Source organism: Fusarium subglutinans (genome assembly GCF_013396075.1).
Source record: "Fusarium subglutinans strain NRRL 66333 chromosome Unknown NRRL66333_c0000187, whole genome shotgun sequence".
Taxonomy (NCBI): Eukaryota; Fungi; Ascomycota; class Sordariomycetes; order Hypocreales; family Nectriaceae; genus Fusarium; species Fusarium subglutinans.
Genome location: NW_023502250.1, coordinates 14,817 through 30,083, shown reverse-complemented (window position 1 = coordinate 30,083; position 15,267 = coordinate 14,817). Strand labels below are relative to the sequence as shown.

The 15,267-nt window shown below is 49.2% G+C and overlaps 2 protein-coding genes across 2 annotated transcripts; both read left to right on the top strand.

Moving 5' to 3' along the window:
• Nucleotides 1–403: 403 nt before the first annotated feature.
• Nucleotides 404–8,833, top strand: FSUBG_10640 (NFX1-type zinc finger-containing protein; the record flags this gene model as incomplete). Its single annotated transcript, XM_036675238.1, has 6 exons — nucleotides 404–3,365; nucleotides 3,409–3,745; nucleotides 3,825–4,489; nucleotides 4,546–7,256; nucleotides 7,675–8,646; nucleotides 8,783–8,833. The coding sequence occupies 6 exons, from the start codon at nucleotides 404–406 to the stop codon at nucleotides 8,831–8,833; spliced, it is 7,698 nt and encodes a 2,565-aa protein (XP_036533855.1).
• Nucleotides 8,834–10,767: 1,934 nt separating this feature from the next.
• Nucleotides 10,768–15,243, top strand: FSUBG_10639 (Canalicular multispecific organic anion transporter 2; the record flags this gene model as incomplete). Its single annotated transcript, XM_036675236.1, has 12 exons — nucleotides 10,768–10,770; nucleotides 10,813–11,323; nucleotides 11,379–11,787; nucleotides 11,841–11,879; nucleotides 11,937–12,154; nucleotides 12,196–13,002; nucleotides 13,043–13,499; nucleotides 13,540–13,611; nucleotides 13,681–13,731; nucleotides 13,775–13,839; nucleotides 13,881–14,493; nucleotides 14,661–15,243. 12 exons carry the CDS (start codon nucleotides 10,768–10,770, stop codon nucleotides 15,241–15,243), a joined length of 3,828 nt encoding a protein of 1,275 aa, XP_036533854.1.
• Between the last annotated feature and the right edge of the window lie 24 nt (nucleotides 15,244–15,267).

Here is a 15,267-nt window from a genome sequence, read left to right as displayed (position 1 = left end):
GCTTGTCTAAATTATCGTGAATATGTCTAGGTATCTTCTCATTTATTGGAGCCTTGCTTCACAGCACCTGAGTTAACTTGGTCGACGTCTCCGCCGTGAGCTGTGGGAGGCCGACCAAAACAACTCAGAGCCTGATTGACAGCGAATTAAATGCCGCTTTCATTGTCGCATCACACGGGATGCTTTGTCGGCCCCATGCATTCTGTTGGCCGCCGTGGCGATGCTGGTTGGGTCAGGTCAAGGCAGACAGACAGACAGACAGCTTCATTCACAATACAAATGAAGCTGCATTCACTCGCCCTCTTGTTCAGTGATATGACATTCTTCCAATACTCCCAGTTTTAATCCCATCAACAACTTTATCTCGTCTTCATCTTGCCCTAGTGTCGTCGCTATCGCTGCCATGGTTCTGGTACAAGACGCATCTGGCTCTCGAGCAGCAAAGCTCATCAAGACATTCTGGGCCGTCATCAAAGGCGAACAGCAAATCACCAGTGCACACTCCGCAAAGTTGTTTGTACAAGCTTGTGAGATCTACAGCACCAAGAACTCACCTGTCAAATTTGTCGAGGTCTTGCTCTCAAGCCCTGCCGGTATCGCGGCGCTGGAGAGAGTAGTCCGCGTCGACCTGACATTTAGCTTCATAAACACCACGGCCTTGCCGTTCCTCCTGACGCTATCGGATGAGGGTGTCGCTGCTCTCAGCAATGGCGGATTTCTTCGCCAGATGCTGACGGCTATTCTGGAGCCATCTACCTTTTGGACTGCTGCAGTCGGTGCTTACTATAATGACAAACTCGACAATGTCGGGCTTGAAGCATTTGCCTGGCTGTGTCTACAAATTGTCTCGGATCAAACCAGCTTCGACTGCCACAAGGCAGCAGTCAAAGAATTGATGGAAAGCAAGTCTCTTCTCAGATCAGACTCGCCCGAAGTGAGGAAGCTTGCGTACCGTATCGACAAGATCATCAAGATCTTTGCGCAGCCCGAAATTGCATCCAATGGAGTCACTCCTGGAGGACGTCACGACAACGATCATGCCAACTTCCGTGATATATCAATCTATCCGACCTCTGATGAGCTTCTCTCAGCCGACCCTCCGTATCTCCAGCGGCTGGGGGAGGTGTTTGACACGCCAATGGAGACCCGAAGCCAGAACTACCGCGATTGGCTCTTCCGTCTCCTTCGGGAGGACATGCTCTCTGAGCTTCGTGAAGATCTCCAAGTCGCTATGAGTCAGAAGAAGAGCAAACGTCGTCCTGTTGCTTTGGGGCAGCTGAGATTGGTGGGGATCAATACCGACCATGACATCGACACCAAGCACATTCCGCCATATGCTCTCTACGTCTCGTGCGAGCAGGGCATTACTTTTCCGCATAAACTGCCGAAAGGCGGGAAGAAGGCGTTCCTAGACGAATCAAAGAATTTTATGAAGCATGACTCTTTTGGTGCGCTCTGCTGCAACGGCGCCATCATCGCATTCGGGTCGATTGTCAGAGACGTCGCCAATCTTCTCAAGACACCACCCATCGTCGGCATCAAGTTTAGCGACGCCTCAGGTCTCAAGAAGGCGATAGAAGCGCTTCAGGGTCCTTTCAAGGACAATGTCAAGTTTTTCGTCGTAGACACTGCTACTTTTGCCTACGAGCCGATTCTCCAGCGATTGAAGACCATCGCCGAGTTTCCGTTGGAAGCCCAATTGATTGACGTGGAACAGCCTGCTCAGGATGGACCAAGATCAACATCATTGGATGCCTTGCCACACCAACTCCGCGCTGCCTTGGACTCGGGGCGCAAAGTCAAGATGCCTCCAGGTTTGAAGCTGAAGAAAGACATCTATTTGCAGGGCGCGCAGCTGCGATCGTTCATTCATGGCATCAGCAGCAACCTGGCTCTCATTCAAGGCCCACCTGGTACGGGAAAGTCATTCTTGGGCGCACTCATTCTTTTGACCATCCTACGATTGAGCAAGTCGCGTATTCTGGTTCTGAGCTATACGAACCATGCCCTTGACCAGTTTTTGGAGGATCTGATGGACATCGGCATCAGCTCAGATCAAATGGTTCGCCTCGGTTCCAAATGTACTGAAGCCACCAAGCCAACACTTCTGAGAGAATACGACGGCCAAAAGAGGTACTGGTTGAAGATGGAAGAGAAGAACATCCTCAATTCCCTTCGCGTCGATGAAACCAGTCTCAGCTTGGAGCTTCAAGAATGCAGCAAAAAGCTCGCTGCACGAGAGGCTCACCCGACCGATATCCTGGAATACCTGGAGCTTTCCGAAAACTTCAGCATCGCATGGGAAGCTTTTCAGGTGCCAGAAGATGACGGATTCAAGACAGTTGGTTCGGATGGCAAAGAAATGGAACCGGCGGGTGTTTACCAGTTTTGGCTGAACGGCGGTGATGTCAATCGTCTCGGACACATCAGCGCATCTCTCGACCTGAGAGCCCGTACCGTCTGGAATGCGCCGCTGGCTGTTAGAAGGCAATGCCATTACGAGTGGTCTCAAATGGTTCGTGAGGAACAGAGTGCCCGGTTCGTTGAACTAAGCAAGCGTTTCAGTGATGTGAGAACTGAGATTAAGAGTATCCTTGACGAGCGTGGACGAAGAGTTCTCCAGGATAAACAGATCATTGCGTGCACAACAACCGCTGCAGCGATGTACCAGTCAGTCATTGAAACCGCCAATCCCGACGTCATTCTGGTTGAAGAAGCGGGTGAGATCCTCGAAGCACACATCATTACGGCTATGAGTGCCTCAGTGAAGCAACTCATTCTCATCGGAGATCACAAGCAGCTCAGACCAAAGGTCGGCAACTACTTATTGACAAAGGAGAAGGGCGAAGGCTACGATCTGAACGTGTCGCTTTTTGAAAGACTTGTTATTCAGGGTCACCATTTCACAGCCCTTGAAGAGCAGCATCGCAGCCACCCAGACATCTCACAATACCCTCGCATGCTAGCTTATCCCGAACTAAAAGACATGCCGTCGACTTCCGACCGTCAGACGATCCGAGGATTAAAGAGTCGCGTCACATTTGTGCACCATGAACGACCGGAGGATACCATGGACGATGTCGCTGAGCGCCGGGACCCTACGGCCAAAGCCAGCAAGAGGAACCTCCATGAGGCCATGATGGTTCTCCGAATGGTCCGGTACTTATCGCAGAACGGATACAAGACCGAGAACATGGTCGTTCTCACTCCATATCTGGGACAATTGTTCCTTTTGAAGGAGACCCTTCGGAAGGAGATGGATCCTTGGCTGAATGATGTCGACAACCATGACCTGGTGCGCGCAGGACTGGTCACGCAGGCGGCAGCCAAAGTGAACAAGAAGCCGCTGCGTCTGTCAACAATTGGTGAGTTAACTGACTACCCGTAAGCTCAATACTGACAACACAGATAACTACCAGGGAGAAGAATGCGACATCGTCATCGTGTCACTAACACGTAGCAACGCATCGGGAGACATCGGCTTCCTGCATGCTCGCGAACGACTCGTTGTCCTTCTATCGCGAGCCCGAAACGGCATGATTCTCTTTGGCAACATGGAGACATTCATGAAGAGCAAGAAGGGCGGTAAAATGTGGACGCAGTATTTTGATGCGCTGAAGCTGAACAACTCTATATTTGATGGAGTGCCTATCCATTGCGAGCGCCACCCTGAAACGTCCATGTTATTGAAGCTGCCGGAAGACTTTGATAAGAAGTGTCCTGATGGAGGATGCGCCGAGCCCTGGTAAGTCCAAACTCCCACTTTTCCCTTTATTTCCTTCCTTTGGTCTCGGGCGTTTGTTATAAATCTCTAACCTCTCTAGTGATGCCCCATTGAGCTGCGGCAAACACAAATGCCAGCGACGTTGCCATCGAGTCCAGCACCACTCCTTGATTGAATGTCATGCCAAAGTCGAGAAAGTATGTGACAAAGGCCATAAGACCAAGGTCCCATGTGGAGACAAGTCAAAGAGTTGCACGACTTGCACGAAAGAGTACGAAGACAACCAGCGACGTATCAAACGCGACCTCGAACTCGAACGAACACGCCAAGAGCTTCAGGACAAGTATCGCTTGGAGTTACAAGCGATTGAGGATGAGATTGATCATCGCCGTCGAACTATGAAGTACGAGTCTGAGGAGAAGAAGCAAGCGGATGAGCTCAAACAGAAGAAGGAGGAACTTGAGTCTCTTCGACAAGCTGAAAGCAACAAGAAGAAGATGAAGGAGACCCAGAAAACCAGCCCACCGCCTCAGACTGCTCCTCAGTTCGATCCTGTCTCCAGTGCAGCCAAGGAGTGGAAGAACATGAAAGAAGTTGAAGGTGCACGCAACGCTGCTTTGGATAAGCTGATGGGAATGATTGGTCTGGAGTCTGTAAAAGACCAGATACTGTCTATCAAGTCGACAGTCGATACCAAGATACGTCAAGGGTTCTCTCTTGGAGATGAAAGATGGAGCTGTTCGCTACTCGGCAATCCAGGAACAGGTGAGTGTATCAGAGGCGAGCAGCACAATGAACAACTTCGACTAACTTCTCTACAGGCAAGACAACGGTGGCTAGAATATATGCCGAGTTCCTCACGACTGTTGGTGCGATTGCAGGAAGCTGCTTCAAAGAAGTCACTGGATCCAAACTCGCCAATATGGGTGTCACTGGCTGTGAGAAGCTTATCGAGGATGTCAACAACAATGGTGGCGGCTGCGTCTTCATCGACGAAGCATACCAGCTATCATCTGGCAATAGCCCCGGCGGCAAGGCTGTCCTGGATTATCTGCTGGCAGAGGTCGAGAACCTGAGAGGAAAGGTCGTGTTTGTCTTGGCAGGATACAGCAAGGAGATGGAGTCCTTCTTCTCCCACAACCCCGGCATTCCCAGTCGATTCCCCATTGAGATGAAGTTCGAGGACTACACCGACAAAGAACTCCTCCAGATTCTTCAACTCCAGATCCATCGCAAGTTCAATGGAACAATGTCTGTCGAGCAAGGAGTCGATGGACTGTTCTGCCGGATTGCTGTACGCCGAGTTGGCCATGGCCGCGGAAAGAATGGTTTCGGTAATGCTCGCGCCATAGAAAACTGCCTTCAGAAGATTAGCCAACGGCAAGCAGCACGTCTCAGAAGGGAACGCCGAGCCAGCAAGAAGCCAAATGATTTGCTCCTCACCCAAGAAGACATCATCGGACCAGAGCCTTCCGAGGCTTTGCTGAGCAGCAAGGCTTATCGAGAGCTCAAGTCCCTGATCGGTTTGCAGGAAGTCAAGGATGCACTTGGTGTGCTCATGGATACCTTGAGAACGAACTATGAGCGCGAGCTTGCGGAGCAGCCCCTAGTAGAGTTTTCGCTGAACAAGGTATTCTTGGGATCGCCTGGAACTGGAAAGACTACTGTCGCAAAGCTTTACGGGGCGATCCTCAAAGATCTGGGACTTCTTTCGAACGGGGAGGTCGTTACCAAGAACCCAGCTGATTTCGTCGGGGCCGCTCTTGGACAGTCAGAAGCTCAGACCAAAGGCATCCTCGCCGCCACCGTAGGCAAGGTTCTTTTGATTGACGAAGCATACGGACTCTATGGAGGAGGAGGCGTAAATGGCTCTGTCGTCGATCCGTACAAAGCGTCTGTTATCGACACCATCGTTGCAGAGGTTCAGAGTGTCCCAGGCGAAGATCGATGCGTGCTCCTGCTTGGATACAAGGAGCAGATGGAGGAGATGTTCCAGAACGTCAATCCAGGCCTTAGCCGACGCTTTCCCATCTCATCTGCCTTTGTATTTGATGACTTTGACGATGTTGCGTTGGCAAAGATTCTGGACCTCAAACTGGGCAAGTCAGGCTTCAAGGCAACAACCAAGGCAAAGGTTGTCGCACTGGACGTCCTGCGCCGTGCACGAAACCGTCCAAACTTTGGAAATGCGGGTGAAATAGATATTCTACTTGGAAGAGCTATGGCCAGCCATCAAAAGCGAGTGTCTTCTGGACGTGTCAAGAGACACGGGACCTTGGAGCCTATTGACTTTGATGAAGACTTCGATCGCGCTGAAAAAGGTGATACCGACGTCAAGAAATTGTTTGAGGGCGACGTCGGGCGTGACCGTCTGATATCGATCCTTCAAGGTTACCAGACCCGCGTGCGTCAGGCCAAGCAACTGGAGATTGACCCGGAGATCCCCTTCAACTTCCTATTCCGCGGCCCGCCTGGAACAGGAAAGACTACTGCTGCTCGCAAGATGGGCCAAGTATACTATGACCTGGGCTTTTTGGCCAGTACTGAAGTCATCGAGGTTTCTGCTACCGAGCTCATTGGCCAGTATGTTGGACATACTGGGCCGAAGGTACAGCAGCTCCTGGACAAAGCCTTAGGGCGGGTTCTTTTTATTGATGAAGCGTATCGACTGGCTTCTGAGGGTTCATTTGCCAGAGAGGCAGTCGATGAGCTTGTGGATTGCGTCACGAAGCCAAAGTATCATGGAAAGCTTATCATCATTCTGGCTGGCTACGTACAGGACATCAACACGCTGCTGGGAATCAACCCAGGAATGTCTAGTCGGTTCCCAGAAAGCATTGACTTTGAGCCTCTCACTCCTGCTAGCTGCATTCAGCTGATAACCAGTCAATTGCAAGCTAGCAAAGCCAAGCTCAAGGGAAAGATAGCAGTTGATCTGTCGTGCTTGGAGCGTCCTGAGAAGGAATTTTTAGCGGAGCTGACCAACAAGTTCAAGGAACTGTCGGAGCAGGACAGCTGGGCAAATGCGAGAGATGTCAAAGAACTTGCCAAGAAGATGTTTCACAAGTTTGATCTATCTTGCAGAAGCCTGACCCTTACTGAGGAGCTCATTCGTAGTACTATGGATGACATGGTGGCGGAGCGTCGAGGCCGAATGACTGACAAGAAGCCTACTGCTGCGAGCGAGATCGCCAAAGCACTCACCGATACACCCACATTCACACCACCTACAATGACAACCAACTTCACCACAGTCGCTGAAGAAAAGGAGGAGGAAGAGCCAGGAGAAGAACTCCCAGCCGTCACCGTTCCCCATGGCATCCGAGACGCCGGGGTAAGCGATGAAGTTTGGGAACAGCTCCAAAAGGACAAAGAGCAAGAAGCCAAAGACGAAAAAGAATTTCGCCGTCTCAAAAAAGCGCAGCAGAATGCCAGCGATGCTGAGAGGGAAAAGCTTGTTCGTCGGATTCTGGCTGAGGAGGAGAAACGGAAAAAGGTCGAGGCGAGGAAGGCAAAGTTGATGAAGATGGGAGTTTGTCCGGTTGGATTTCAGTGGATTAAGCAGAGTGGTGGGTTTAGATGTGCTGGGGGGTCGCACTGGATGCCTGATGGGGACGTTGATAAGTTGTAGGTACCTATGTACAGCCACTAAAATTGAATGGCCAGCCAGCCACCACTGCAATAATTTCAACCCTCCATCCTATCTATGCACTATAATTGGCGAGATCCTCACCGGTGTACGACTTTGACTGCAGCAGTTCGCCAATTAGTGGTAAGAAATGACATACACGGGCGCTTAGCAAGCCAAGAATCATGCAAGGCAGACTATGCGCATAGAGGCCGCCAAGGCAGTTTCACTCGGTCTGCAAAAACAAACTCATCCCCAGGCTACCTTCTCCATTCGTTCATCTACTAATCACTTTTGCTCTTTATCTTTCTAATTGCACTAGGACCTCACTAGTTTGGAGTGCTGTTTATATCCTCTACCAAGCACAGAAGTCGACAAGATAACTCAAATCACTACCATGTCAGGTGACAACGGAGGGGTGGCGGCTCAGGTTGACATTTTAGGGATTCCAGGAGCCGCATTAAACACGATCGGCTTTGCCCAAGGACTCCTTCGCGCCGTTTCGGCTGACAATGCCAACCCCAATGCCGTCATACAGGTTCAGCAAATCGGGTCCTGCTTTCAATCCAACGGTCCTTGGGCAGCAAAGATTCCAGACCTTCTGACGAGAGCATCATGTGTTAGACTTGAGAGGCTTTCCGCTTGGGTTGGATGGGCAAAAGACGACACCCCGTCTTTCATGAGTCAGACTACCGGTGGGCAAACTGCAGCCCTACTATGCTGCGCCCTCGGTAGCCTTTACCCAAAAAGTCGTTGCGGGCTATTGCTCTACGATCTTTGTCAAGATATCTTACCTGCAGATCGGCAGTTGTCCTCACCAACTCAATTGGGCGATGTTTGCATGCTACTAGAACGCAAATCAGCATGTCTAGGTTTTGGAAACCATTTGGCCCTGCAAGTCACTCGACTGAGGCAATGTTTTTTCGAAGCTGGTTTAGACGTGCCACGAGACTTGGCCGACACACCAACAGAGGAAGATCTTAACAAATTTTTATCCGGAGTCTGCAGTGCTCTTCGAGATGAGAGTCTGGTTCTACAAGTGTCTGGAACGAGATGTGTAGGAACACTATTGGCCTTGACGCTTGCAATGTGCCCTGAAGATGTTTCAGTGCGAATCAACAGAGAAGTCCTTATGAGTGGACTCAGGGACAACATTATCTTCTCGGTCACTACTGAAGTTGGCTCTTCAACACAAATTCATCTCGAAACAAAGCTGGAAATTAAGAAAGCCGGGTTCCTAAAACGTCATATCATCACAGAGAGCCAGCACAAACACAACGAAGAACTATGCTTTGTATGTGATGGCATCTTATCGAGCCAGTTAGACCTTTCCCTTTCTATGGTCGGCGCAGACTCATCTCAACCTCTAAAAGTTGCTATATCGAACTTTGTCGCATCTATAGCAATGGCGGCTACTACGGAAGGCCTAGACTCGAAGTCTACTTGGCACCCAGGAGAACGTCTCCCGACCCAAGGATTGAGGGTCATTTTAGGGCCCACATATCGACAAACTATTCCCCAGCGCTTAGAGAAAGTGCTATGTCGTCCTTCTGATACTTTGAAGTGCCCAGAAGAGGCATTTAACCAACTTACGAATGCCATTCGAGTGGTTTTGCCTCTACAGAACTGTATCTGCTCTTCCTGCAAGATTATAGAGATATGGGACGTGTATTGTCATCCGAAAACCAATACGAACGCTTTTATATCATGGATACATTGCCCAGTGTCTAGACTTTGGAAGGATGTAGCCCAGATAACGCAAAATTCGCTACTATTTCTCTTCCTACAACACGGTCTTAACACTTCATTGAGATTGAGATTACAAATTGGAGATGATGAATACCCAGATCTCATCTGTGTTATCTGGTCACAGTTTAATGGGGGTCGTTACCATAAATATAAGGGTATCCGGCCGGGTTGGTTGCATGAGAGTATTCTCTATCTTGGTGGAAAATTAAAGGTATTTCGTGGCGAAGCTTCCCCACTACTATTTTGCAATAGCTTAGGTGCTTCTACTATTTACCCTGCTACTCTTGAGGCCCCTGAGATCTCTAGTCCATGGGTTGTGCAGTATGAATTAGTCGATGGAAGGCTGCATTATCAGGCCGACAGTTACGACTTTATAATTACAATGGAGCCAGGCAACAAAGCAGCAAAAACTCTGGCTAGACCGAAAGCAAAAAGGTCTATTGCCAAGGGGGTGATAACCGTTCCATCAGGACTTGGCGAACACAGCAGCCTTGTTATGACATTGCGTCCAGCTTTGATGCAAAGCTCTCAGGTGCTTCTACTCCGATGTCAGATCAAGCAGGGCAACAGCACGACAGATGTCAATTTTCGGGACATACACTTGGGACTGATGAGTCTCAATCCAGCCGACAGTTGCGATCACGACCTTTCAACACCTTTCCCTCTAAATAAAGACAACTTGATTGTCAAAGCTACTTCTGTAATGGAACCAGTGGCATCAGGAGGATCTGCGATTGGAGTTACGCTGACGCATCGGAATAGAGAATCCCAGTTTCTCTGCTGTTCCGAGAGCGTACCTCAACTTTATCAAGGCGATTGCTGTTTACCATGTGCTGTTGCCCAGGCTGTACGAGAGAATTGTAAAGTCGTTATTGGTGGATCGCCTAGTATGTATCATGTCGTTCTGAAGAAATAGGATACACACTATAATTAAACAAATAATTATAGCCTGTTCAGGGTGACTTATTCTTGATGATGTAAAACACGACGAGAGACTGATTACTGATGGTAGCCTGGTAGATATTGATACGTCAGGTCAGATCTGGGGACTGTTGGAAGTATATGGTATGGGCCTGTAAAGAGGATTGAGTTTTTGTTTCGCGGGCCGGTTTTTCCCATCCTCGGATGTTATGGAGTTTATAGAAACGCGATGGTCTTTCGTAATACCAGGAATACTGTGGCGTCACAGGCGAGGATCCTTGGAAACTGCTGGAGTCTCTGGCCGGCATTAAAACGAGCCGTGCTGATGGTACTATCGATCGCATGACAAGCCAAGTTCGACCTAACTTAGTAGGTCAGCACCAAGTTCCAGCGCGTACTGCGTACTCCGTATCCCGTATGGCCCCACAATCAGCAATCATGACTCCGCGCTAAACCCTCTCTGGTGCTTTGGAGCGCTGGGCACCTTCCTTCAACTTCATGGTATATAACCAGAAGGGACGCGACAACATGCGACTCCTCGAGGTTATGACTAACTCATATCATGAATGCGGATAATTATTTTGGCCCGCAGCGAGCGGGCGTTTTCGACTTTACAATTCTTTTTGAGCAAAGTATTTTATCTCTCCTTCCGACTGGTCTTTTCATCTTGCTTGTGCCGCTGAGACTCTATTTACTTTGGAACCATGAGAAGGCCACCAAATCTGGTTGCTTGCTGTGGGCAAAAATGGTAAGCGACCACTTCTCTTTGTTACATGTGCTAACAACTCAGGTCATTATTGCAATTTATGCCAGCCTTCAAATCACTTTACTTGCCCTCTGGTGCCGACAAAACTCGACAAAGACAGCCATCGCTGAACCCGTCCTTGGATTAATCGAATCATTTGCACTTGCCGCTTTGTCGTTTGTCGAACACCGAAACTCCCGGAAGCCATCCAAGTTGATCGGATCATTTCTTGTCATCACCATCATCCTCGACATTTCCCTCGTCCGAACCTTTTGGATACGATCGATGCACAGTATTGCGACTGTGTTCACTGCCTCGTTTGCGATCAAGACGGTCCTATTGATCCTGGAGGAAACGCCCAAAACGTTACTCGGCGAAAAGAAAAAGATACACGAGACCTCATCAGGAGTGGTCAACAGGAGTTTCTTCTGGTGGTTGAATGGACTCTTCCTTCAAGGTCATCGCACGATTCTCGAGACCCAAGACCTCCAGGCGATAGACTCAAAGTTTGATACAGAGCATGTATCCGCGCTGTTGGAGAAACAATGGGAACGGGGTAAGTCAACAATACGGATTCACCGAATCTTATTGCCGTTGTCTAACAGTTATAGCCCGCAATAGTGGCCAGCCCAGTCTTTTGAGGAGCACCTTCCTCGCCTACAAGTGGCAATTTGCCGCTGGTATCATCCCTCGACTCCTCCACAGCGGCTTCAACTTTGCGCAGCCCTTCCTCATTCAATCCGTTATCGTGCTGGTCAGCGAAAACGAAATGTCGGTCCAAACTTCTAGTGGGCTCATTGGAGCAACTGTCCTCATCTATCTCGGTCTTGCTATTTCTGGCGCCTGGCACAAACATATGTCCTTCCAGTTGGTGACTATGTATAGAGGTGGATTGGTGTCGTTGATATTCAAGAAGACGCTCAAACTCAAGACCGCGTCCATCAAGGACTCTGCACCTGTTACACTCATGACGGCGGACGTGGAGACTATTGTTGGTGCCGGAGCCTCGGTTCATGATATGTGGGCAAACATGCTTGAACTTCCCGTGGGGATTTACCTGCTTTATCGTCAAGTCGGAAAGCCAAGCTTGCTTGTGCTGGTTCCAACCGTCAGTGAGTACTCTATCACGCGTGAGATCAAGCTAACAGTTAAGTCACAACAATCCTCAGCGGCGTCATCTCTCCAGCTATGGAGCCAGCGACAGTGAAATGGAATGAAGCTGTTCAGAAGCGAGTTGGTGAAACATCAAGCATGCTCAATCAGATGAAGGGTATCAAAATGATGGGCTTGACAGATTTCTTTCTCAACATGGTACAGGGCCTTAGGGTCAAAGAGCTCAAAGTATCTGCCAAGTTCCGATGGTTGCTCGTCTACTTCAATGCGCTTGGTAAGTCACCCCATGACTGCGATACATCGCTAACGGTATAGCCATGATATCTGCTCAGTTGACTCCGGTGGTTGTCATCATGTCTGCAATTTACTGGACCAAAGCAGATGGAGGCTTGAGTGTCGCAGAAGCGTTCACATCACTATCCCTTATTTCTGTTGTGACTCAACCACTTGTCATGATTCTCGTCTCTTTGATGCAGATTTCAGGTGTTCTAGGGGGTTGTGGCAGAATCCAAGCGTTCTTGCTGCTGGATGAGCAGGCTGTCACTAAAGAGGTAGTCGATGTTGATGCCGTCACTATGCAGAACGCCAGCTTTCAGACGCCCGACGGAGATTCTTTGCTCACCGAAGTGAACCTCCAAATCTCACCCGGGACACTGAATGTGCTCGTGGGCAGAGTAGGATGCGGAAAGTCATCACTCTTGAGAGCTATCATAGGCGAGCTTGTACCAGTAAAGGGGATGGTCAAGACGGAGGAGTCTCTTGCGTATTGCGACCAGGTACCATGGCTCCGCAATACCACAATTCGAGAAAACATCGTTGGGCTCTCTCCAACGGACAGCAAGTGGCTGTCGATAGTTCTTCATGCTTGCGCTTTAGAAGAAGACCTCCATGAATTGCCCCAAGGTCAAGAGACAATTGTTGGTTCTGGTGGCGTGGCGTTAAGTGGAGGCCAAAAACAGCGGGTTGCCCTTGCACGAGCTGTCTATTCGCGAAAGAAGCTCATTATAATTGACGATGTCTTTAGCAGCCTTGACAAAACGACAGCAGATACAGTCTTCCATCGCCTTCTGGGGGCAGATGGTCTGCTTCGGAGGAGTACTGTTGTTTTGGTAACCAGTAACGGTATGAGTTCCCCCACTTTGAGACTTTTCTAACAGTTTAGTTCAATATCTGCCATTCGCCGACTTTGTTACCGTGATTGAAGATGGCCGAATCACTCGCAATCAAGTTTCCTACTCCCAACTCGAAGCCACCGAAACCCTAAACACTATCGCACCAATCGAAACACTGGAGCCTACACAAAAAGACATAGTAAAGCTTACTCCGAAGAAGGAATTTGACATGGCTCGGAAGACTGGGGATACAGATTGCTACAAGATATATGTCAAGTCCATGGGTTGGAAAGTCATTTGCATCATCTTTCCAACTTCAGTGATTGGCGCTGTACTCGAAGCCATGCCCCGTAAGTATTGCGCTCGTCTTTCAGATGAAGCTAATGATGTAGAAATCTGGTTACGAATTTGGACGGAGAAAGGTGAGGGCTCAAAGGACGCACATTATGCAGGAGGATACATCGGACTAGTCTTTGCTTCAATGGCCCTGGCACTTCTAAACATCGAGTAAGTGAACCGCCTATGGATGGAATTTGCTGACCGTCAGTTACTTCCTCATTGTCGGCGTCGAAAAGTCATCGAACAACCTCCACGAGCAGCTTTTGAAGTCTGTTTGCAGGTGCGCATGCCATTTGATGTTGAACTCGTGAGAGCTGTCGAGGTGTCTGTATTTAACGTGGTCCGACAGAGCCCCATTGCACTTTTTTACATCAACAGAAAGCGGTAGCATTTTGAACCGGTAGGTCAAGGCTCGTTTCCAAAGTCTTTACTGATTCGAGTAGCTTCAGCCAGGACATGACACTCATCGATATGTCTCTTCCGCTAGCGTTTTACCTGACACTCGACTGTAAGCAGTTCCTCGATCTAAGACTCCTCTAACTATTTTAGTGACCTTGAGATGTGTGGTTCAGGTTGGTGTGGTGGCATCGGGAGCCAGTTACTTTGGCGCATTTCTCCCGATTTCATTCTTGGCTCTGTATCTCATCCAAAAGTACTACCTGCGCACGTCCAGACAGATGCGACTCCTGGACCTGGAAGCCAAGACACCACTCTACACACAATTCACGGAGATTACGGCTGGGCTCGCAACGATTCGCTCATTCGGATGGACAAACGGGGTTCTCGATGAAAGCTTCCGCATGCTGAATACATCGCAAAAGCCGTTTTATCTAATGTTTTGTATTCAGCGATGGTTGGAACTGGTACTTGACCTCTTCGTTGCTGGGATGGCCATTCTTCTCGTCACGATTGCCCTGCGGATTCCTGGCACCACTAGCGAGGGCGCGATTGGACTCGCCATGGTTAACCTGCTAGGGTTGAATCTGACACTGACAACTGTGATTGATCAATGGACAACTCTTGAAACTTCGCTTGGAGCCATTGCCCGGCTGAAGTTGTTCATCCAAAACACCCCAAACGAGAACAAACAGGGTGAATCTGAAGTCCCAGACAATTGGACTGGAGGCAGAATAGTGTTTGATGGAGTGACCGCGGCATACAGGTACGTAAGAGCCTCTCCTGAGAGTTCCGACTAACAGCCTAGTGATGAATCGCAACCTGTACTTCGTAATGTTTCTCTTACTGTTGAAGCTGGGCAAAAAGTCTGCGTATGTGGACGCACTGGAAGGTAATGACCAAATTCAATTGTTGAACTCGCTGACATCTCAGTGGCAAATCATCTTTGATCCTTTCAGTACTACGTTTACTCGAGCTGCAATCAGGAAGCATTCACATTGGCGGCAAGGAACTAGCATCACTATCTCGTCAACATATCCGATCCCAGATAACAACAATCCCTCAAGATCCTGTAAGCCTCTCAGGCACAGTACGACAGAATCTCGACCCAGAAGCACTCATCCAAGCTGATGAAATCCTCATTGAAGCTCTCAAAAAGACTACCCTATGGGCAACCATTGACACTCGCGATGGACTTGATGCTGATCTCAGTGAGCTTGGATTTTCAGTCGGCCAACGCCAATTGTTTTGTCTTGCACGAGCCTTACTCTCACACTCAAATATCGTCCTACTCGATGAACCAACCAGCAGTGTTGACAACGCTACCGACAAAGACGTACGACGTATCATTCGAGAGGTTATGCAAGGCCGAACAGTGATTGAAGTCACTCATCGTCTTGATTATGTGACAGACTTTGACCTAGCCGTCGTCATGAAGGATGGGCGAGTCATCGAGACTGGCGACCCCAAGGAGCTACTCACCCAGAACTCAGCTTTGAAGGCGCTGCGGGGATGATATCACTACTAACATGCATATCAA